This window comes from Drosophila virilis, chromosome 4 (assembly GCF_030788295.1).
Source record: "Drosophila virilis strain 15010-1051.87 chromosome 4, Dvir_AGI_RSII-ME, whole genome shotgun sequence".
Lineage (NCBI taxonomy): Eukaryota > Metazoa > Arthropoda > Insecta > Diptera > Drosophilidae > Drosophila > Drosophila virilis.
Window position 1 is genome coordinate 13,512,519 of NC_091546.1, and position 20,253 is coordinate 13,532,771.

General features: G+C 43.7%; 10 protein-coding genes across 12 annotated transcripts; 4 read left to right on the forward strand and 6 right to left on the reverse strand.

The window, feature by feature from the left end:
• Positions 1 to 46: 46 nt before the first annotated feature.
• On the reverse strand, positions 47 to 2,998 carry Snx6 (sorting nexin 6). Of its 2 annotated transcripts, XM_015172799.3 has the most exons (8): positions 2,861 to 2,998; positions 2,343 to 2,699; positions 2,161 to 2,282; positions 1,655 to 2,099; positions 1,413 to 1,595; positions 867 to 884; positions 536 to 645; positions 47 to 474 (listed from the first exon to the last, which is right to left on the reverse strand). In XM_015172799.3, exons 1-8 carry the CDS (start codon positions 2,864 to 2,866, stop codon positions 381 to 383), a joined length of 1,335 nt encoding a protein of 444 aa, XP_015028285.1. In that variant the 5' UTR covers positions 2,867 to 2,998; the 3' UTR covers positions 47 to 380. The 2 variants fall into 2 exon arrangements, with proteins under 2 accessions (XP_015028285.1, XP_002051941.2); XM_002051905.4 differs by lacking the exon at positions 867 to 884 and having other exon boundaries at positions 2,861 to 2,997.
• A 108-nt stretch (positions 2,999 to 3,106) lies between these two features.
• Gmd (GDP-mannose 4,6 dehydratase) lies at positions 3,107 to 5,112 on the forward strand. Its single transcript, XM_002051904.4, has 3 exons — positions 3,107 to 3,379; positions 3,854 to 4,289; positions 4,342 to 5,112. Exons 1-3 carry the CDS (start codon positions 3,125 to 3,127, stop codon positions 4,920 to 4,922), a joined length of 1,272 nt encoding a protein of 423 aa, XP_002051940.2. The 5' UTR covers positions 3,107 to 3,124; the 3' UTR covers positions 4,923 to 5,112.
• Positions 5,113 to 5,172: 60 nt separating this feature from the next.
• Positions 5,173 to 6,446, reverse strand: mRpL28 (mitochondrial ribosomal protein L28). Its single transcript, XM_002051903.3, has 3 exons — positions 6,303 to 6,446; positions 5,402 to 6,216; positions 5,173 to 5,336 (listed from the first exon to the last, which is right to left on the reverse strand). Exons 1-3 carry the CDS (start codon positions 6,321 to 6,323, stop codon positions 5,270 to 5,272), a joined length of 903 nt encoding a protein of 300 aa, XP_002051939.1. The 5' UTR covers positions 6,324 to 6,446; the 3' UTR covers positions 5,173 to 5,269.
• Positions 6,447 to 6,468: 22 nt separating this feature from the next.
• LOC6629218 (DAZ-associated protein 2) lies at positions 6,469 to 7,257 on the forward strand. The gene is made up of 3 exons (XM_002051902.4): positions 6,469 to 6,602; positions 6,656 to 6,732; positions 6,790 to 7,257. The coding sequence occupies exons 1-3, from the start codon at positions 6,584 to 6,586 to the stop codon at positions 7,150 to 7,152; spliced, it is 459 nt and encodes a 152-aa protein (XP_002051938.1). The 5' UTR covers positions 6,469 to 6,583; the 3' UTR covers positions 7,153 to 7,257.
• eIF3i (eukaryotic translation initiation factor 3 subunit i) lies at positions 7,238 to 8,696 on the reverse strand. The gene is made up of 3 exons (XM_002051901.4): positions 8,554 to 8,696; positions 7,881 to 8,370; positions 7,238 to 7,822 (listed from the first exon to the last, which is right to left on the reverse strand). Exons 1-3 carry the CDS (start codon positions 8,554 to 8,556, stop codon positions 7,335 to 7,337), a joined length of 981 nt encoding a protein of 326 aa, XP_002051937.2. The 5' UTR covers positions 8,557 to 8,696; the 3' UTR covers positions 7,238 to 7,334.
• Positions 8,556 to 9,608, reverse strand: Scox (Synthesis of cytochrome c oxidase). Its single transcript, XM_002051900.4, has 2 exons — positions 9,161 to 9,608; positions 8,556 to 9,098 (listed from the first exon to the last, which is right to left on the reverse strand). The coding sequence occupies exons 1-2, from the start codon at positions 9,606 to 9,608 to the stop codon at positions 8,737 to 8,739; spliced, it is 810 nt and encodes a 269-aa protein (XP_002051936.2). The 3' UTR covers positions 8,556 to 8,736.
• An 83-nt stretch (positions 9,609 to 9,691) lies between these two features.
• On the forward strand, positions 9,692 to 11,215 carry Polr1C (RNA polymerase I and III subunit C). Its single transcript, XM_002051899.4, has 3 exons — positions 9,692 to 9,800; positions 9,875 to 10,195; positions 10,257 to 11,215. Exons 2-3 carry the CDS (start codon positions 10,059 to 10,061, stop codon positions 11,119 to 11,121), a joined length of 1,002 nt encoding a protein of 333 aa, XP_002051935.1. The 5' UTR covers positions 9,692 to 9,800; positions 9,875 to 10,058; the 3' UTR covers positions 11,122 to 11,215.
• Positions 11,119 to 12,227, reverse strand: l(2)05714 (lethal (2) 05714). The gene is made up of 3 exons (XM_002051898.4): positions 11,811 to 12,227; positions 11,370 to 11,741; positions 11,119 to 11,312 (listed from the first exon to the last, which is right to left on the reverse strand). The coding sequence occupies exons 1-3, from the start codon at positions 12,024 to 12,026 to the stop codon at positions 11,217 to 11,219; spliced, it is 684 nt and encodes a 227-aa protein (XP_002051934.1). The 5' UTR covers positions 12,027 to 12,227; the 3' UTR covers positions 11,119 to 11,216.
• Positions 12,228 to 12,515: 288 nt separating this feature from the next.
• Positions 12,516 to 14,318, forward strand: LOC6628790 (U2 small nuclear ribonucleoprotein auxiliary factor 35 kDa subunit-related protein 2). Of its 2 annotated transcripts, XM_032438731.2 has the most exons (5): positions 12,516 to 12,652; positions 12,707 to 13,525; positions 13,601 to 13,704; positions 13,831 to 13,987; positions 14,045 to 14,318. In XM_032438731.2, exons 1-5 carry the CDS (start codon positions 12,618 to 12,620, stop codon positions 14,298 to 14,300), a joined length of 1,371 nt encoding a protein of 456 aa, XP_032294622.1. In that variant the 5' UTR covers positions 12,516 to 12,617; the 3' UTR covers positions 14,301 to 14,318. The 2 variants fall into 2 exon arrangements, with proteins under 2 accessions (XP_032294622.1, XP_015028798.1); XM_015173312.3 differs by lacking the exon at positions 14,045 to 14,318 and having other exon boundaries at positions 13,601 to 13,730; positions 13,861 to 13,987.
• A 280-nt stretch (positions 14,319 to 14,598) lies between these two features.
• slf (C-type lectin domain-containing protein slf) lies at positions 14,599 to 19,874 on the reverse strand. The gene is made up of 3 exons (XM_002051896.4): positions 19,720 to 19,874; positions 17,312 to 17,450; positions 14,599 to 15,366 (listed from the first exon to the last, which is right to left on the reverse strand). Exons 2-3 carry the CDS (start codon positions 17,448 to 17,450, stop codon positions 14,804 to 14,806), a joined length of 702 nt encoding a protein of 233 aa, XP_002051932.1. The 5' UTR covers positions 19,720 to 19,874; the 3' UTR covers positions 14,599 to 14,803.
• Positions 19,875 to 20,253: the final 379 nt, after the last annotated feature.

Below are 20,253 nucleotides of genomic sequence, written 5' to 3' on the forward strand. Positions count from 1 at the left end.
CATAACAATTGGATTGTGTTAGAATGGATGACAGTTTTCAAAAAGATTATTGTATATAATTTTATATTTAGAATTCAATGTTCATATAATAGTAAAGTTCATAGAGGAATGCTCGTTATACAATATACATACATATATAAAAGCGATCTGTTTCACAAACAAATTCATATTCGGAAATGCATATACATTCAAAGCATTAGCTAGATCTTACATATGCCATATATGTATACGTATATGCATATGCATTTAATAATAATATGTAGATAAGAGATAATAAAACTGTTTGCTTAGCAAAAACCAATTGATTTACTCCTTGGAGGCCCTTGGCTAATAATGGTGTGTAAACAATGTGCAGATGATTATGCCTAGCCTGTCGGCATTCAGGCGATTTCCTTAAGGGCCAACAGTGATTGACGCAGATAATCATATTGGCTTTTGGCATGCTTGATCTCCAGATCGGATAACTCAACGAGACTGCAAGAATATTCAGGCATTATATGACTTTCTAAAGATAATATTGCAAGTGTTGTAGTACCTCTTTTTAAAAGCAGCCACACGTCGATTACGAAAGCCAATCAGCTCTTCCTTGCCGCAGGCTGACATAGACTCAAACTTTTCACAGGCCTCCACTTGAGCAGTTTCAGCCTGCATAAAACAGATCAAAGATTAACAAATTGCTCAAACAAATGACAAAAAACATAGCAAAAGGCATGCAAAAGTTGTGTGCATGAAATGCTAAAGAGCATGCGGCAATTGCTTAACGATAGTTTACTTTATGTGAGTGTATCTACTATAATTTTTGAATTAGAATTACAACACACTAGACTAGGGGTGACCAATTTGTTTTAACATTAAATGCCAAATACCTCTTGCACCTCCAAGGGCTGCAGCAGAAGACATAACAACCACACGCACAGAGTGAGACACAAAGAAAAAGAAATGCGAGAGTTCGTTGTAATTGAACAGTAAGAAATGCAAATGTTTAGAAAATCGAATTGCCAAAAATATATAAAAAATGATACTTTTGCAGCCGACACAATTGTTGGATTTGGACAAAAGAAAGAATTATGCTTGGCGCACCAAAGCTGTGTGATCCAGGCAGACAATTATGTTTGAATTGACCTTAAAAATGAAATAATAAAATACATTTTTGTAACAATTTCGATGAATACAAATGCGGTATCAAGTGACATGTTTTAACTAGGCGTATATGACAATTTAAATGTATGTATATAGCACGGACAAACTTTCAGTTCAATTAAATTTACAGTCTTATTTAAATAGAAAAATGTAAAAGCTGACATATTGTCTGCTAGGCTCATAAAATAGAAAATTTTGCTGCCAAGCACCGTGAGCATAAAAAAAACCAAGATTTGAAAAGTTAAGAGCAGCTACTCTGTAATAATCATTACCGCATGAACATCCTTGTTCTTGGAACGCGCCTTCTCCAAATTTCGATTGGCTGTCTCGTAGGCAGCCAAACAACGTAGGCGTCGTATCAACAGAGCCTTGGCTGCATTGCTGTCCCGCTGATAATAGCGCAAAGTGTCGCCCAGCTTTAAATCCTGATCGCTGGCCACGCGTGTTTCCAGATTCTAGTTGGCAAATTTGCAACATATTTTAAAGAACATTGAACATAACTAGAGTAGCTTGCCTTTATGCGTTCAAACACCTCCGCAGCCTTCGCCACAAAAGTCTCCACGTTGCCTTTCTCTGTGGTCGATAGCTGTGTCAGGGCGTTCGATATCTTTTGATGCGAATAGCCGACATCTTTGTGGCGCTGCGTCATTTTCTCAGTGCGCGTTGCTGCCTCACGCAAGTGACCATGGTATTCGGTAAGGAACTGCAGTTCATTCTCAAAGAAGTCATTAACATCGCGCACAGTAGCACTCAGTAGTATCTCATCAGTGGTCTTGCCCAGCGATTTGACAAACCCGCCAAAGATGGCCATCTTTTTGCGCGGCTTAGCACACAGATCCTGATCGTACTCCAGGAACACTTTCAAATGCTGATCAATGCGAAATACGGGATGACTGGCCAGGCGACGTAAAAATACTTCATGCATTGCAACGGTCTTTTTGAACGTGGCCAGGTACTCGCTAGAAGAACGATAAGCAGATAATAAATTGATTTATCACTCAGTGAAAACTTTCTACTTACGCTTCCAATTCGGATTTCATTTTCTTGAACTCCTCCTTGGTCATGTTGCCCTCGCCTTCACCTAGACGCTGCAGCTTCTCACGTGATGCATCAAAGTCTGGTCGTGGCGGGCAGGGCGGAATCTAAAACAGATATGTAATATATTTTTCAGCAATTATGTTTATTTCCTGTGGTGCACTTACAATATAGCCCGCATAGTCTTCATTCTCCTCGATGCGATCGTGCAGCCAAACAAATTCTTCGTGCTGGCGCACCACATTGTTATCCTTCTTGGTGAAGCCAGGCAGTGTGGTGCGTGTGTGAACGGTAAACTTGACCTTTTCCTTCTCGCTTAACGCATCAGAGATCTCCACATGCAGCGAATTTTCGCCCAGAGCAGCTGGTGTCACTGGCGCCGACGAAGAGCTATCCGGTGAAGTGGCACTTCCGCTTCCGTTTGTGTTAGCTGTCGGAGCCAATGGATTTGGTGATGAGATTTCCATAGTTCCACCGTTGTTCTTCGTGGGACTATTCAATAGGTTTGATTCATCCGTGCCGTCCTAATTTGCGAGCAATGCAATAAAAATATCATATACACACTCTCAATTACGCCCATTAAACTGATAAGCAGTTCTTTGTGTGCGCGTCTTCTGTGCAATAATGGAGCGCGGACTTTAACCGCTAATTCTTTAAAGCCACTGTATTAACCTTTTTAACTTACCATCATTTTGTTTGTTTTTTTTTTTTTTTTTGTTTTTAAATAACAATAACTTTAATTTAACAACTGGCCTGCGCTTGTGTACGAATTTGCCGTCGAGTTTGTTAGTGCTGCCAGATCAATGAAATGACCCACCATAGTAATAATTTCTAAGGTAGTGTAATTGAGCGTGCTCACAGAGTCATTTAGCACAAGTTTGTGACGTCAGTGTGGTACGCGTTTCTGAGCGTTTCTTTTCGCTACCTCTAAAAGAGTATTATAGTTTTGATGCGGGTGGCAACATTTCCCACAGCAGATAAAGAAAAATTGTTTATACCCTGCACCAAAGCGACGATTAGCAGAAAACAGAGTTTCGTCAAAGCTCAGGCAGCTAACATGTCCACAAGCGATGGAGCTACGGGAAGCAAACAAGCGCGCCTGGTTAGCAATCACAATAGCAAGGATTTGAATGGCACAACAAGCGGAGGTGATGCAGTCAACGCTCGTGACAAAGTGGCGCTAATAACCGGCATAACGGGACAGGTGGGTGTATTATGTGCGGCAAGGAGGGGGCATTATTTGTTAGATATGTGGTAACAAGAGCTAAAACCTGAGTCATCGATTGATTGGCTTATGTCTTAATATTTGTTAATTACTAGCGTGTTCAGCTTATCAGTTGTTCAATACCCTTGGCTTGGGTGCTCTGATTTTCTTATAAAATGTGTAACCCATACAAAGAGACATTTAACCCAAACAAAATGCATATAGAGTTGCTAAGACAATGTGGCCAGTGTTGCCGATTCAGGAGGATTAGTTCAATATTAAAAATTGTCATCTCAATAGGCTACACTGGCTAGTTTTCTGGTCTTCTAAGTTAACTTAAGGGAACCTGGCATAGAAATATAACGCACATAGGATATGAGAGCAAGCGAGGGTATTTATTCTTCGATAAGTATTCTCGTTTGCTTCATTTGTAAATGCTTACGTGTTACTTACTATTGTTTACGTTGCTTGCAGGATGGCTCATATTTGGCCGAGTTTTTGTTGAAGAAGAACTATGAGGTGCATGGGATCATTCGGCGCGCCAGCACCTTTAACACAACACGGATTGAGCATTTGTATGCGGATCCGAAGGCGCACAAGGGCGGACGCATGAAATTGCATTATGGCGACATGACGGATAGCAGCAGCCTGGTGAAGATCATTAACATGGTTAAGCCAACAGAGATTTATAATCTGGCTGCACAATCGCATGTGAAGGTTTCATTTGATTTGAGCGAATACACGGCAGAGGTTGATGCCGTTGGCACGCTGCGCATTCTGGACGCCATACGCACTTGTGGCATGGAGAAATCGGTTAAATTCTATCAGGCCTCCACGTCCGAGCTGTATGGCAAGGTTGTGGAGACCCCACAGAATGAACAGACGCCATTCTATCCACGTTCGCCTTATGGTGAGTACACAATATCAAATTAAAGCCGGTTTCTTAATTTCCCGAATTACAGCTTGTGCCAAGATGTACGGCTTTTGGATAGTGATCAATTATAGGGAGGCCTACGACATGTTTGCCTGTAATGGTATACTCTTCAATCATGAGAGTCCACGGCGTGGTGAGAATTTTGTGACACGTAAAATAACGCGATCTGTTGCAAAGATATTGCTCAATCAAATGGAATACTTTGAGCTGGGTAATCTGGACTCGAAACGTGACTGGGGTCATGCCAGCGACTATGTGGAGGCCATGTGGATGATGCTGCAGCGCGATGCGCCAGCCGATTTTGTAATTGCCACTGGCGAGACGCACAGTGTGCGTGAATTTGTTGAGGCTGCATTTAAGCACATCGGACGCGAGATCACGTGGCGTGGAAAGGGTGTTGAGGAGGTGGGCGTAGAGCGCAACACTGACATTGTGCGCGTGCGCATCAATCCTAAGTATTTTCGGCCCACAGAGGTGGATCTGCTGCAAGGCGATGCCTCAAAGGCTAAACGCGAACTAAACTGGACGCCAAAAGTTAGTTTCTTGGAGCTCGTGAGCGACATGATGAACGCCGACATTGAGCTAATGAAAAAGAATCCCATTGCATAGTGGGATGTATCACGACTTGGCATAAACTGGCACAAAGTTTGATTTATACATATATACATATATATAGGATATAGACTTAAGTATTTAAAGTGTTTTGTGTATGTGTGTTTCTCGACGGGATTTGCAATCATTCCTTTGTTTTCTATGCCGTAGATGTCTCTGTGTGGTCTTTCCTTAAATGTTTTTTTTTTTGTAATTTTTATCTACATCTAACGAATAAATATGTTTAAAATACGAACAGACACTGAAATCGGGGATCAATTTGGACGAACTGGAGAATTCCAGACGAGTTTTAATTTTTAATGTTCAACATATAACCAATAGTAGCTGACTGAATGTAGCGTCCTTTACGTTTCCTTCTTGCCAAACGGATTTATCTTAGATAGCCAGCTTGAAGATGAGGTCGATGATTCACTGCCAGATCACCCAAGAGAAAAGGTTACAATTTGAGCTGAATTAAGAGCAAGGCCGATACTTACAGCTTGGTCAATGCTTCAATGTCCGCATCCTTGTGCTCACTATTAGCAATCGCATCTTTTGGCTCCTTTTTGCCTGCTTCGGTTATGCCCGCCTCCCGCAGTCGTTCGATCAATTTAGTACGAAACTCAACCTTATGCGGTAGCACCTGTTCCGCTGCGCGCAGTTGATGCTGCAGCTTGCGTATGGCTTCGATATAGGTGTGGCCATACCAATCGATCTCCTCGGGTGTGTATGATGCCAAATATGGACTGTATTCCTTGAGCACATCTTTCTGATGCTTGGGCTCCGCTGCCAAGGCTGGACATCCCAGCTGCAGAGCCTTCAGAATCTCGCGTTTCAGTTTCAAAGCCAGTGCCGATCGCAAATCACATGCCAAATTTTTGAGCAGATAATGATCAAATCCATGACATTCGTGAATCTGCTCCAGCGTGCGCTCCGTCACCACCACCGACATATATTCATTTAGCACTAGGCTGTGCACCACGGAGCGACGCAGAGTCGGCACCCAAAAGTGCGGCACACGTCGCTTCGTCTGTTCGCGCTTCTGGAACCCCTTGATGACAGCCTCGCCGCCCCATATGCCCTGATGCGATTCAGGTGTATCGATAAGGGGCAGCGGTATGCTTTGTATCGGTTTGATGGCATGCGTAACCTCGTCACGCTCCCACTCGCTCTCCTTGGGTATGTAATGTACCGCCGCTGGCTTTGTTAATTTCCATTCACGCCAGAATTTCTTATAGGCATCTGGCAGCTGGGCCCCGAGTCCCTTCTCGAAGCGACCAGGACGCTTAAAGCCATTCAGTAGCTTAACGCCCTGTAAACGATAAAAATATTAGACAAATTGCGTTGCGATTGCGTCACAGAGAAACGCGAAAACAATTGAATTGTCACACTACACACCTGCGGTGTTGCGTGGGCCATTCTCTACAGTGGTTAATATGTTGACGGAGTTAATTTACAAACAAATTTAGTCTGTTGTACTAAAACTATTTTCTGTTAAATATTTTTGTTTTCGGCTAGGCTAACAACCGTGCGCTATCGTCTTCCTCACGTTTGACAAACAGCTGACGCGTGTTAACGTGCCACTGTGAATGTCTGTGATTGGCAAAATTTTTTTCGACAAGCTGGCAACTTCTATACTTCGTCTAATTCACAAAATTTGTTGAAATAAATACAAAGACATGTCCAGCCCAGATCCAGGTATGAAATAACTTTACATAAGCATTTAAAAGTTAGCTGATTTCATTGTCTAGAAAAAACAGCGGAGCCGCAAAAATCTGGCAATGCGCCACCTCATTACAGCTTTAATTTCGACAGCGCAGCTTCCATGGTTCGTATTGACTTTCAATTTTTGGACAATTGTTTATCATTTTTATTTAATGCGCAGAGAGCTCCGCCCCCCTCGTACGAGCAGAGCCAACAGCAAAGAGTAAACTATATGCCGTCACCAGCTGGACCTGCGATGCAGATACACGTACCAAGCAACCAGTATTATGGCATGACGCATCATCAACAATTACCTGTTATGCATAATGGTTCAGATTATGGCTTAGTCGGACCCAGCACCTCTGCAGGTGCTGCTGCTTCGCATGTTATTAACGTAGACCCACGTGCTGAGCTGCGTACCACAACTTCGGGAGCTGTTGTTATACCTCCACCGCCGCCCGGCTGCTTGCCCACGCCCGCACAATTGGCCGCCATGCAGGGACATCCGGTGGTGGTGCAACAAAAGAAGCGTTCCTTCTTCTAAGCCGTCAGGAATTGAATCGGAAGAAGCAATTACTCGAATGCCTCCTAATTATTATATGCTTTTAATGTTTACTTAATAAATGATATTTCGTCTTGTTCTCGCGTATATTTGAAAATTTTCTATGCACATGTACATGGCGCATTCACGAAAGATGTGGAACTAATAACTACTACTGATGGGGACTACTCGAAAATGTTCTCAAAGTATGTACTATCAAAGGACTGGACACGCACGAAACCATCTTCACCACCGGAGGCGTAACTCTTGCCATCCGGATGGAAGGCCAGACTGTTGATTGGACCGAAATGGCCCTTAAGACGTGCAAACTCCTCCTCGTAGATCAGATGGAAGAAGCGTGAATCGAATTTGCCAGCTTTGGTTGACGTTGTGGTCACCTCCATGGCATCCTGACCACCGCCAAGCACCACATGATCCAGTATGGGACTGATCGCAGCCGAATTCACTGGTCTTTCCGTTTTGTACGTCTTCAGGCACATCAGAGACTCGGAATCGAACAGTTTAGCTGTGGTATCTCTGGAAGCGGTGACAAACATGGTGCCATCCTTGCTGAGCTGCATGTCATTGATTCCGGCAGTGTGATCGGTGCCAGAGTCAACCACCTTCTGTCCCTTGCGTATATCCCAAATGGCAATGTTTCCATTGTCGTGGCCTGCAAAATATATCGGATTATAGCTGACAACTAACCCAACTGTATGCCACTGACTTACCAGTAATGATGGTCTCATCCAGTGGGCCCCACAACATGGATGTAATCTTCGACTCTACCATGGGTATGCGCAGAGTGGGCTCTTGTTCCGATAGGCTTGAATCCGCATTGCGTACATCGATGATGAACAGCTCGCAGTTCTGACCCATCGCTTTGTCCGTGGAGTAAGCTGCCTGGTTGCCAGAGAAACTGAAATTGCTGGTACGCACCGAAGATTTTGTGGGTATGGAGGCAATCACAGTGCCGTATTCTACATCCCAGATTTTGGTGGTCATGTCACCAGCGCCGGTGATTAGCTTTCTGCTCTCCCAGTCCACATCCAAACACCATACGGCTCCCTGATGTCCATCGTAGGTGCCAAGACGTTCGCCGTTCAGCGAGTACCAGACATTTGGTTTTTGATCCTTGGAACTGGAGAAGAGCAGGTCGCCCTCGCGATTGTATTTGATTTGCGTTATGGAACGCTCGTGGCCTTGCAACATTAACGGACGCTGCAAAACAACAATATTGTTAATTAATTGCAAAAAATCAGCACGAAAGCGCCGCCTTTTTAAGGTTATGTTGTGAACTGAATCACGGAAGCATCTTTGTTAGAGCAACAATGCACATGATTGACACAAACAATAACGCAATAATAAATAACTTTTTTGAGCTGTTTTATATTGTACACACACCATTTCGTAATTGATTATATATTTATTGCGAGAAAACAAAACAATTTCTGCAACATCCACGCAGCACGAACGTCAAAAAGAGCGAGCATACAAGTTGAACGGGGCTGTTATGCTTAGCGCTGCCAACTTGATACAAAACAAAATTTTAATATGAAATAACAGCAGTGTGGCAACGCCATACATCTAACTGAACCAGCCTTTCTTGTTCAATGAATTCCACTTTGCTACATTAACCAAAATTGATGACACACACTGATCCTTGTCTCGATTCTGGCCGTAATAATCGACAAATTCACCATCAGGATTGACCAGGTACATGATAATGGTGTGATCAACAATATAATCGTTGTCCTCATCGCGCGGTCCAGCGCTAAAATATACACGGAACGCTTTGCACACATTCCGTATCTGGTCTACGGTGCCAGTGAGTCCAAGCAGCTTGGGCGAGAACTCCTTTACATATTTGCCCACAATCTCTTTTGAGTCCCGCTCCGGATCAACGGTTATAAATATGGGCTGTACTTCTGGTGTCTGTGGGGATTTTTCTGCATAGCAAAGCTTCACATTATTTACAACTAATTTATGCATGCATCCAGCAGCTACACACCAATTTCATCGACTACTAAAGCCATTTTCTCCAGCTCGTCGGGACAGATATCGGGGCAGTGAGTAAAGCCGAAATAGATGAGCAGCCACTTGCCCAGAAAGTCGGAGGACTTGCGAACTTTACCTTCCGAATCAACCAATTCCCAGCTACCTCCTATGGCTGCCTTGCCCAGCTGCCGCTTGCGCTCCTTGAGCAGCGCCTCATCCTTCTCGCTCTTCACATACAGCATAAATCCTAGGCCGCCAACGCCCAATACACCAATCACTGCCAGGCTCTTCCATGTTATCGGTCCCTTGCCTTTTGTGGGATCTGCTGCTTTTGCCGATAAGTTACGTTGTTGCTGTTGCAATGCAGCACGTGCAAATGGCTGCACCTGCACTTGACTTTGGCAGTTTGATTGCGTCCAGCGTCTGCAGCCACCGATTAAACGTTGCAGTGCGCGCGACATTTTTGTTTTGCTTTTGGCAATGCTTTACGTAAATCTGCTGCTGGAGAGAACCGATTTCGCCGGTTAAATAGCTGAATGTTGCCATTCACAATGCTGCATTCACAGTGTTGCCAACTTGCGCCAATCTTGTGCAAATACATGTGTCGCAGTGACTACTGGGATTGTGATTTTTGTATGTTTAGCCGTTATGCTGTGAGTATAATGCAATATTTTGATTATTATTATTAATTCTTACTAGGCTAACTAAATATGTATCCATATTTTAGGCATATTTTCTATAAGAGATGCCCCGAATGGTAGGCTGATAATTTGTCAGTCACAGTGACCCAGTCACGAATAGCCAAAGAAAGCGCATCTCTGATTGTTTTGACAACAACCACGTGCGGCAACCAACCGACGATTGCGCTTGCTTTTATTTGGGATTTATTTCTGGATTAAACGTATAATAAAATGCCTGAAAATAAGAAACAGCCGTTGCTTTACATGGAGGAGTACAAGGTCAAGCAGGATCCCCAGGATTATGGGCTGGCAGACGAGGTCTTTAATATGGATGTGTTTAAAAGCAAATTGCAGGTGGTGATTGTACGGTAAGACTCTTGGAATATATTGTTGACCTGTACCCTTACCCGTATAAATTCCAAACTGCAGGAATGATGAAGAAAATGGCCTGGAATTTGATCTGATTGGTGTCTATCCGGCGATTGCAAACGCCTTTCGTCGCTTGATGCTAAGCGAGGTGCCGAGCATGGCCATTGAGAAAGTGTACATCTATAACAACACTTCGATCATACAGGATGAGGTTCTGGCGCATCGCATGGGTCTGTTGCCGCTTAGGGCTGATCCCCGTCTGTTTGCCTATCGCACCGAGGAGAGCACGGAGCAGGGTACCGAGCAGGATACGCTCGAATATGAGCTGAAAGTGAAGTGCACGCGTCGCAAGGATGCCAGCAAAGATCAATCCAATTTTGATGATATTTATAAGAATCACAAGGTGTATTCGGGCCATCTGAAATGGCTGCCCAAGGGCAAACAAGGACAGATTTACACTGAAAACAGCGTGGGCTGCATACATGAGGATATACTCATTGCCCAGTTGCGTCCGGGGCACGAGCTGGATCTGCGACTAATTGCCGTCAAGGGCCTTGGAAAGGATCATGCCAAATTCTCGCCTGTGGCCACCGCCTACTATCGACTGCTGCCCCAAATCAATCTGACCAGAGAAGTGACCGGCAAGGATGCCTATCTACTGCAGAGCTGTTTCTCCCCGGGCGTCATTGGCATCGATGAGAACGAGTGCGCCTATGTGAAGGATGCACGCTACGACAGCTGCAGTCGCAATGTCTACCGTTATCCGCATCTGGCCGATGCCGTCACAATGGCACGTGTACGCGATCACTATATATTTAATGTAGAATCGGTTGGCGCTCTGAAGCCAGAGGTTATATTTCTGGAAGCCGTCAAAGTGTTGAAGAAAAAGTGCCGCAGCTTTATAGATGAAATCGAGGCGGAATAAACATAAACATATATTTCTGTATATAAGTAAGTTATGCCTGTCAATATATATATAATTATATATAACTTGATAATAAGTTTAGGGTTGAAACAAATTTAGAAATTGCGTTTTGATTTACGTTTCAAGATTTTTAGTCGAAATTCTGTTAGCACTACCTGCAGGCGCTCCTGACAGAGCAACGCATCCTCCAGCTGCAATTGCAATTATAATTAAATAGTATTCTTAATTATAGCGAACACCTGACTTACCTCCATGTGGTTTAGTTGTAGGGAAACGCTCTTGCCAAATAGATCAAATTCGCTTATGATGTTGTCGTCTGTTAGATTATCATCTTGCATTTCATCAATTTTAAACTCTTGAATCGTCTCGGACTTTATATCTTGTTCGATTTCCTGGTCGCTTATCTCCTGTAGATATTGCTGCTCCATATCATCGTTGCCCAGCAAATCCTCCAGAATCGAATCGTTCGAGCATGTATCGGGCTCCATCGAATCAATGGATTCAACTTTATCAACTTTGGCCCGTTTCGCTTTTGGTTTTGGCTTCGAAGCAATTATATATTTTTGTGACATTGGCTTTGGCTCCTCATTTACGCTGGGCTCCATTTTGATCGCAATACCCTAGAAAAAATGCGTTCATTGTAAACGGTTCGACTTCCGCTGTTGTTGTTGTTGTTGTTGGGCGCTTACCTTTGCAGCGAACTGGTGGCACTTGAGGGCCTTTTGATGCTTGGCCGTGTTGTGGTGCTGCTTAATGGACGCGAGACGCGCCAAAACGTTGGCGTCGCATATTTTGCAGTGCGCCGAGTAGCCATCATCTCCACGGCACAACCACTCCGAAAACGATGGTAATCGCTCCCAATCCTCACGATATTTCTGATGGTACAGCCTGCGCACCTTGCTCATAGCTGTTGCCTCGGGCGGCGGCTGTTGGACTGTTGTTATTTGTGCAATTGTGCGGGACCTTAATAGACTTCTATTAGCGTTATTTTATTTTGAATAATGAGCGCCAAATCCTCGACTGTGTATTTTATTTGGTAATTCTTCTAGTATTTACATAAAAAATAGACCAAAACATTAAAAGGTTAGTGCGACCGCGTACTGTAAAAGCGTAAGTTGCCAAAAAAAATATTTTTTTAATTACAATGAAATACCAAAAATACCATGTTTGACATACAGTCTGCTGACATACAGCGCTGACGTATGCTCAATAACAGTCCATGAAAATGTTAACCCGTTGTTAACCTGAGAACTCTTTTACAGTAATAAAGAGCTAAAATATACTATATATGCAACATACTTTTAGCACAAAAAAAACGCTTCCTAGAAAGATATATAGGATGATGCTAACCATTAATAAAAATGAAGTTTAATTTCGCATTTGCGTGAACGTAATTTACAGCTGACATTACGAGTTAGTTAAAGCTAACAGAAATTTAAGGATTTATCGACTTTGCTGCTGTGGTCACATTGATTTTACAGGGTGACTGCAATTTTATGAAAATCAAAGCGAGAAAAATGCCGGCAAAAAGGTAGGACTGTTAAATTGCTTGGATATACAATTGGTAAACCTTATGAACTCGCAGAGCTTGGCGCAAGTTGGTGAAAAAACAACAAAGACATCGTCGACGTCAGAAGCAAGCGCGTCAACGGGAAAAAGACGAGGCGATAGAAGAAAAAGCGCGGGAGTCCGATCCCGAATACCAAGCGTACCTTAAGCAGCAGGTGGAGCTCGAACAATTTCAGCGCCTTGCCAGCGAGCGCTTGCGACAGCATGAAGAAGAAGCGTGGTTGCGCCGCGAAGCATTGGCCCAGCATCAGTTCCAGATCGATGCAGCCAAGCGTGCACAGCAAGAAGCCGAAGTGGATCGCCTGCGAGCACAGCAAGCTGAGGCATTGGCTGCTCAGCAGGAGGAGCAGCGCAAGCGGCGCGAAGAGAGTAAAAGACTGGCGGACGCGGCTGCAGCCGAGTTCGAGGCGATGCTACACCGCATGCATGAATACATGGAGGACACAGAGGAGCGCAGTCCACCAGCCGAACTGCGACGTGTGGTCGAAACGCATCCGGAGGAGCGATTATGCGAATTCTACACGCGCACCAATTGCTGCCGTTATGGTCACAGTTGCACCTTCAATCACAGACGTCCCATGCTGGCAAAGATCCTATTGATTCGCCACTTCTACACGCATCCACTGCTGCAGGTCGACGCGACACACAAGGAGTACGCCGGCGCTGACGAGCATTTGGAGCTGACACAGCACGATTTACGCGCCGACTACGATGAGTTCTTCAAGGATGCGACGGGCGAGCTGGAAAAATTTGGCAAAATTGTCAATTTCCGTACGGTGTGCAATACATTACCCCATTTGCGTGGTCACGTTTTTGTGGAGTACGCGCACGAGCGGTGCGTATTGAAATTATGCTCAGATCAATTTATTTATATGCGAGTAAACGTATTATTATTTTGTATATTCTGCAGATTTGCGCTGCGCGCCTTCATCAATTTGCAGGGTCGTTATTATGCAGCCAGGCGCCTAAATGTGGAGTTCTCCAATCTGAAAGCATGGCGTGGTGCCGTTTGCGGTACGTGAAGCGCATGTGTGGACTACGTATCCTTTTATAAAACCGCCAGCGTACATTTTGTATATTAGTATCAATGATAATTGAAAAGCTATTATTGTTTCTTACCCAACTTGTTGCTTCTTCAAGGTTTGTCCTTAACACGCAAATGTCCCAAAGGCTACAGCTGTGGCTATCTCCATTTGTTTCGCAATCCAAACAATTTGTTCAACAGCAGTTTGGAGCCGTACGGCACGCCGGGAAGTGCGCGCTCTGTCAGTCGAACGCCTAAGTCCAAGCAGATCAGGTAATTGCCAGGTACTTTTTAGTCTTTTGACTAAACTAAAACCATGTTCGCTCACAGCTGGCATGACAATGAGACGCAGTCGCGCAACTGGCGCTGGTCAGAGAGTCCCGAGCTCGAATTAAAGAACTGCAAATCTTCGAGCAGTAGCAGCAATGAGCGTGAAACTAGAACCAGGCAAGAGCATAGCCGTAAACGGCATCGTGTCCATTCCAGTCGAGAGTCTGGCCCACATAAGAGTCGCAGTCGTTCTGCGTCCGATTCTAGGCGGGATTATAGTCGCTCGAGAACACCAACACGACGGCGTCTCAAATAAACCAAAGTACTTAAATGATTGTTATTTTTTTTTTATGAATTACAACATTTTATTCAATCTCTTTGTTTTGCAGGGCAATCGAATGGTAAGTTTTTCTTTTCTCTTTCCTTTTCTTGTTCTGTTTTTTTTTTTTTTCTTTTTGTTTTGAACTAAAATACCAAAGAGATTTTGGGGCGTAGCGAATTTCCAGTAAATAGTCGTACTTAACAATTTTATATAAATACAATTTGTAGGAAGGAAATAGTTTAGTTTCAAAAAAATCGAGTTCTACGTGTAAAATTGGCAGTTACGAAGAGGGTTTTGTGAATTTTCCGGCATGTCTCTAGATGTCTATATATGTAAGATCGGGGTTTTTTTTTTTTATAAATTCTAAAGTCTATTTGTCTTGCACATTCGTCGTACACATAAAACAAAATTATACAAAAAGAACTCATTTAGGGAGTATTATAATAAGTAGCTTTAAAATTACACAAACAATGCAGAAGCATTTAAACTTCAGTAGCTTATAGACGAATGCCCGGATTTGTGGCCGCCACATAGCGCAGCAGCTCTTCGTTATCCTCGCAGATGACGGGCTTCTCGTGATAGCAGGCAACATCGTGCCATGCGATGCCATCGTTGTAGACATTGTTCAGCACGGAGAGACACTGCTCCTTGGTCTGGTTGATGTCGTACTCAGCATTGTCGGGCTGTGGGCGCTTCTTGTGACCGGTCTGCGACCAGGGATTGTAGCCCCAGCCCTGTGGAATGCGGTTGGTGGCCTGGATCTTCTCGCGGGTTGCAGACCAGAACCAGCCATAAACATGCTTGGGCTCCAGATCGGGACGATTTTCGCAGCCAGCGAAATCGCAAATGCGTCCAGCGGTCCAGATGTAGGGCACATCATTCTGCTGAATGACACGGAAGATCAGATTGTTCTTCTCTTGGGTCTCCAGTGCGACCAGATCCATGCAGTACTCGCGGCACAGATTACGACCATCCAACCAGTCGACCTTCCTGTTGGCAAGCGCCGGCACATGTGTGCTTAGGAACATGTTTTTGCCGCGATAGGAGAACTCCTTGGGGCCTGCAAGACGAGCACAAGTTCGGTTAGTTATAGTACAGGGGCTATGGCTGCACGCCCTCGAGTTCAATGCGATGCCGCGAGTGTATGCCGCGTAATGGGCAAAACATGCCGCGGATGCTTACACAACTTCCCCCACTGTCAGTTGCGCAATCTGTGCCAGCAATTTATGCAGCATACTGCTGCTAATGCTGCTCCTCCGTTTGATGCCGTCATCGTCGCCTCGCCGTCTGCCCGCTTTCCTTTGTCTGTGTGTCAAAAGGTTTTCCATTTGCCAAACAAAAAATTGGTTAAGCCAACAATGGAATCTCACCCCCCACCTACCCGACCGTACCCCTACGCTTACAGTATCTCCTCCTCCTCCTACTGCTGCTCCTCGGCAAACAAACGAAACTTGTTTCACATCGCTGCCTCTCTGAGCTGCCACCGTTGCGGCTACTGCAGTGCAGCAGCGTCCATTTGATTAGCTACTGCTGCTGTGTTGGCTTTTTAGCTTGTCTGTTTTTCTTATTTTTGGCGCGAACCAACTGTGCCACGCCTCTTGTTACCACTGCCGCTGCTGCTGGCGGCACGCGTCATTAGGCGCGCTTTAAGCGGCTTTAAAGCTGCCATCGCAGTTGCTGCCGTCAATTTTGCAATTGCCTTATGCCTGTTCGTTCGCCCGCCGCCGTCTCACTTCACGTCAAATCAGCTTAACTCTAACATAATGACCTTATTTGCCATTGTTTGCACATTATTATTATTATTATTGTTGCTGCCGATGCCGATGCTGCCAGACTGCTGCAATTTCCTCACTTTGCGGGTCAAGGCAATAAAAACAACGCGTCACATTGGCGCGCATTAACCCCACTTTCTTTCGGCGCGTTTTCCTGCATACAGTGCGAAAATATAAATAAAATTCCCAATTGCATCATTGCCAAACAACTTCCCCAAGTATACATTGAACTGTGCACATATACATACACACATACATACATAGATATATCGAAACAGAATCTCAATCTCTGCTTGCGGTGCGGGCTTAGAAAATCCGTTTTTAAATGTAAATTAAATAAGCAAGCGCACAGTTTGCATGCTTGAGAGTTGTTATTAACGAGCAGCGACGCCGTCGTCGACGTTGTCTATACCAGGTAATTAAGTTTGAATAGTTAATTAGTTTATTTAACTTTAAAGTTGTGCTTGCTTGTATAACTGGAAATTTCTAAAAAGATGAAAAGATCTAAGCCACAGCAGCGCCAACAAACTGGCTATGCAACTTTATGGGCCGTCACGTTGCGACGCGATGACGTTGTTGCCCAAAAAAAAAAAATAGAAACGTTAAGTTGCATTTTCAGTTTCAAACGGGATGCACACAAATGTATGCTTTTTGATGTATGTATATGTGTGTGTGTGTGTGTGCGCTGCCTAATTAGTGCCAACTGCTAACTGTGTTCATTAGTGTACCGGATGTGCAGCGATGACGCTATTGTTTGCATCTTAAATCTATCAGCTGCATTTTCGCAATCCTCTGCTGTGCATTTTGTTTGAATACAAATGCAAGCGGTGACTTGCAGGATTTATATATATCTGTGTGTGTGTGTGTCTCAGTGTGTCTTATAATTGTGCCTGTCAGCGGGGTGGCAACGCTGCAGCTTCTGACCAATCCGAATACACAACGTCTTATAAGCAAAGTTAAAGAAAGTGCGTGGGTGGCGACAATTCGATCACGTCAGCGACCTTCAGGCGCCCACCCGGCCCCGTGTCTGCCCCCGACCTAACACAATTAAATATATATTGTAATTGTTGTGGCTGTTCGTAACACACCCACACGTCGCATTGCTAAACAATTTCAAGTGCAAACTTGGCAACTAAGCTGGATGTGTGCTATTTAATATTCTTCTAACGTTTCACACTTTTACTTTTTGCCACATTTGCAGCAATATACATACATATATAATGAAATACTTACGGCTAGCGCACTTGGCGGGCACGGGCAGTGAGAGGAAACGACCCGGCTTGGTGCCTGTGGTTGTTGTGGTTCTGCCCTTTTGCGCATTGGCGCAGGCAGCCACCAGGCAGAAAGTCGCTAACGCCAAAGTGACTTTCATCTGCAAAGAAAAAAAAGAAGTAGAAGAAGAAAATATTAAATATATGTAAGCGGGGAAATTTGCAAAGATTACAAGCTCAGGGCGCAGTGCGTGTGCGGAATGTTGTTTAAATTTGTTTTGATTGCGTGCCGCTGTACATGTGTGTACGTGCGTGTGTGTGTGTGTGTATGTGTATTGGCTTATCGAAGATGTAACTCGGTGCGCATGGTTTTTATGTCAAGGATGCATTGGTGCCAACCAACCGGTTGCCCGAGGCGTTTCGCGTCGCAGCAGCGGCCACTGACACACTGCCTCAGTGACGGCGACGGCGACGTCGACGGCGACGGCGACGGCGACACTTGAAACTTTATTTTTATTGTAGCTTAGCATCGGCAACGTGATCAGCATCAGCAGCAGCAACATTGCCATCGTCACATTATTCATAAATATAAATTCATTTAGCATCTGCTGCAAACATGTTGATTACACAAGCCAGAGAGCTAAGCCCAATGGCTAGCCGGGCCAGCAGCAGTGTTGCCAATTCAGCCATTTTCTAGCTAAATGTGGCTACATTCGGCGGCACTCGGCCACAATTAGTTGAAATCTAAAACAGATTTAGCTATTTTCTGGCAGCTCAATTAATAGCTTTTTTTTTTTAACAGTGGATTTGGCTACTTTTTTGTAGCGCCAATTGGCAGCACTGGCCAGCAGCTGACCTTAACTGGTTTTATTGACTTTTGTATTGGGTTTGTTTTTTACTTTTGTTTTTGATTTTAGCATTTTTGTGACGCTGGCTAGAACCTTCCACGTCTTTTGCATATAGATTAAAGCGCACCCACTGTCGCGGCTGCTTCCTTATGCGATGCCATCAATCAATGCTCAATGCCTGTCGGGGGCCAGTTCGACAAGCGACAAACATTTGAAATTTTGCATGTTAATTTGATTTTATTGCTTGTGCGTGTGTGTGTGTGTGTGTGTGTGTGGCGGTGATCTTTGTCATTAGGGGTATTCATGAGCTGCTGACCCCCTCCCGTTTGCTAGAGATTTTGCAACATGAATCATTAATGGTTCGCCTAATGGTCACCGCGGCTGCCGCAGGGCTTATCAGCCGTCGACATTTGGAAATTGAAAACCAATTTTGTGCATAATGAAAATTTGATACGTTTTCAAAAGTTGCGCGATCGATTATGGATTTGACATCAAACACGATTTTTTCGAGTGTGTTTTGTTTTTTTTTTTTGGTAGTGAAAAGTTCAAAAAAAAAAAAACACGCCCGCCGGGCCCTAATAAATGCAGTTTGGAAACTTGCATTTCAATATCTCTGCGAGTATTTCCCAGTGTGTGTATGTGTTTTGTAATTTGTTGGCTTTGTGTATTTTGTTCATGGGCTCATGCATTTTAATCAATATCAATCAGCCGACAAACTGATATGTATATGTAGATACATTTAAATATTTGTATTGGTATGCGCCCTTTTTATGACTGCTGGCCAAATAATATGCATGCCAAGTCGGCACACATTTTTTCTCGTATTTGTCTATAATTTATGCATGTACATTTTTGGTGTGTTGGAAGTTTTATGTTGCAAGTTGCGCAAAAGCGCTCGGGCCTCAAATTTTTACAACATACTATATACAAAATGATGTTCAGTTATTGTCTTAGCAAATTTGCTCTTCAAACATATTAACCTCTATATCTTAAAGTGTTTTCTGATATGGTTACTTTTGAGTAAAGGCTTTAAACAGTTTTAGTTTCAAGCTAACAATAGGCTGAGTCAATGAACTTTGACTGTAAAGTCGAAATTGGCAAAAGAATGTTTAGTTGGGCCAACGAACTTGTGCGTAAAAAACAAAAGACTTGGCACACAAACTTGATTTTCAAATCAATCAAAAAACCGTTTATAATGAATTTAGAGATCCAAACGGTCGGAGTTTTTGTCAAATTTAGTTTTAAATACAGCTAAAAATTTCTTGTCGAATTTTTAAAAAAATCTACTTAAATCTTAAAAATTCAATAAATTTTCCAAGGAAATAGTTCATGCACATATTTGAGTTTTTCTGTTTTGTCAAGATTACTGCAACTTTTTAATCCATAACAAATCCAAATCAGTTGTCACATCCTTGCACAGAGCACTTTTGATATTGTATATGTGGAATATATACCAATAATTGTATGTTAACTGTTCAACACAATAATGTTTATTGGCACTGTTGCATTAAGTCCTTCAATATGATCCACGCACACATACACAAAACACACTGAATATCCTTGAACGCGCCAGTCTGCTTACCTTTTGATATTATATTTGTTTCTTATATTTCACACCACAAAAAATCACTTTTTCGTTTCTCTGTGGTCCAACTGAGACTCCGCTGTTGCGCCGGAGACAAAACCAGACGAGACGAGACCAGACGCAAATGTGAATAGCAACGAATATTCAGGCAGCAGCTCAGCCGGCTTTTATACGTTCCAATTGGCAAAATGGGCGGCTGCCACTCCCCGATATTAAATATATACACATTCAATACCAGCGCGAGCGTTTGCTGCCCAGAGAGCGAGAGCTCGTACCCTGTGCAGAGCATTGCAGCTTGAACTTTTGTCAAAGCTTACGCTCTCGCTTGCGCTCTCTCAGCTGCTGCGCCGTAAGCTTGGCTTGGCTGCGCTCTCTCGCCGCAATCGCCGCACATTGATTCGCATCTTGTCTTGAGTAGTTATCATAATTGAAATGATGTGCAACAGTTGTGCCCGCTTGTGAGATACAATTTTTTAAATGGCAAACAGCAATAACCAAATCGCCATCGTATTGCATTTTAAAAGTATTTGA

Bases quoted from the DNA above. Each gene is read 5' to 3' on its own strand.
- slf (XM_002051896.4), bottom strand. From the start codon at position 17,450: ATGAAAGTCACTTTGGCGTTAGCGACTTTCTGCCTGGTGGCTGCCTGC. The intron at 15,367-17,311 runs GTAAGTATTTCA...CTCGTCTTGCAG, and splicing joins GCCCGCCAAGTGCGCTAGCC to GCCCCAAGGAGTTCTCCTAT.
- LOC6629218 (XM_002051902.4), top strand. The intron at 6,733-6,789 runs GTTCGTATTGAC...TTTAATGCGCAG, and splicing joins TCGACAGCGCAGCTTCCATG to AGAGCTCCGCCCCCCTCGTA.
- Snx6 (XM_015172799.3), bottom strand. The intron at 2,283-2,342 runs GTAAGTGCACCA...TATCTGTTTTAG, and splicing joins AAGACTATGCGGGCTATATT to ATTCCGCCCTGCCCGCCACG. The intron at 1,596-1,654 runs GCAAGCTACTCT...TTTGCCAACTAG, and splicing joins AGGTGTTTGAACGCATAAAG to AATCTGGAAACACGCGTGGC.
- mRpL28 (XM_002051903.3), bottom strand. From the start codon at position 6,323: ATGGCCCACGCAACACCGCAG. The intron at 6,217-6,302 runs GTGTGTAGTGTG...TATCGTTTACAG, and splicing joins TGGCCCACGCAACACCGCAG to GGCGTTAAGCTACTGAATGG. The intron at 5,337-5,401 runs GTAAGTATCGGC...GTGATCTGGCAG, and splicing joins ATTGAAGCATTGACCAAGCT to TGAATCATCGACCTCATCTT.
- Gmd (XM_002051904.4), top strand. From the start codon at position 3,125: ATGCGGGTGGCAACATTTCCCACAGCAGATAAAGAAAAATTGTTTATA. The intron at 3,380-3,853 runs GTGGGTGTATTA...CGTTGCTTGCAG, and splicing joins TAACCGGCATAACGGGACAG to GATGGCTCATATTTGGCCGA. The intron at 4,290-4,341 runs GTGAGTACACAA...CCCGAATTACAG, and splicing joins CTATCCACGTTCGCCTTATG to CTTGTGCCAAGATGTACGGC.
- Scox (XM_002051900.4), bottom strand. From the start codon at position 9,608: ATGTCGCGCGCACTGCAACGTTTAATCGGTGGCTGCAGACGCTGGACG. The intron at 9,099-9,160 runs GTGTGTAGCTGC...TTTGCTATGCAG, and splicing joins TTTAGTAGTCGATGAAATTG to AAAAATCCCCACAGACACCA.
- eIF3i (XM_002051901.4), bottom strand. The intron at 7,823-7,880 runs GTAAGTCAGTGG...TATATTTTGCAG, and splicing joins GGATGAGACCATCATTACTG to GCCACGACAATGGAAACATT.
- LOC6628790 (XM_032438731.2), top strand. From the start codon at position 12,618: ATGAAAATCAAAGCGAGAAAAATGCCGGCAAAAAG. The intron at 13,526-13,600 runs GTGCGTATTGAA...TATATTCTGCAG, and splicing joins GTGGAGTACGCGCACGAGCG to ATTTGCGCTGCGCGCCTTCA. The intron at 13,705-13,830 runs GTACGTGAAGCG...TGCTTCTTCAAG, and splicing joins ATGGCGTGGTGCCGTTTGCG to GTTTGTCCTTAACACGCAAA.
- Polr1C (XM_002051899.4), top strand. From the start codon at position 10,059: ATGCCTGAAAATAAGAAACAGCCGTTGCTTTACATGGAGGAGTACAAG. The intron at 10,196-10,256 runs GTAAGACTCTTG...TCCAAACTGCAG, and splicing joins TTGCAGGTGGTGATTGTACG to GAATGATGAAGAAAATGGCC.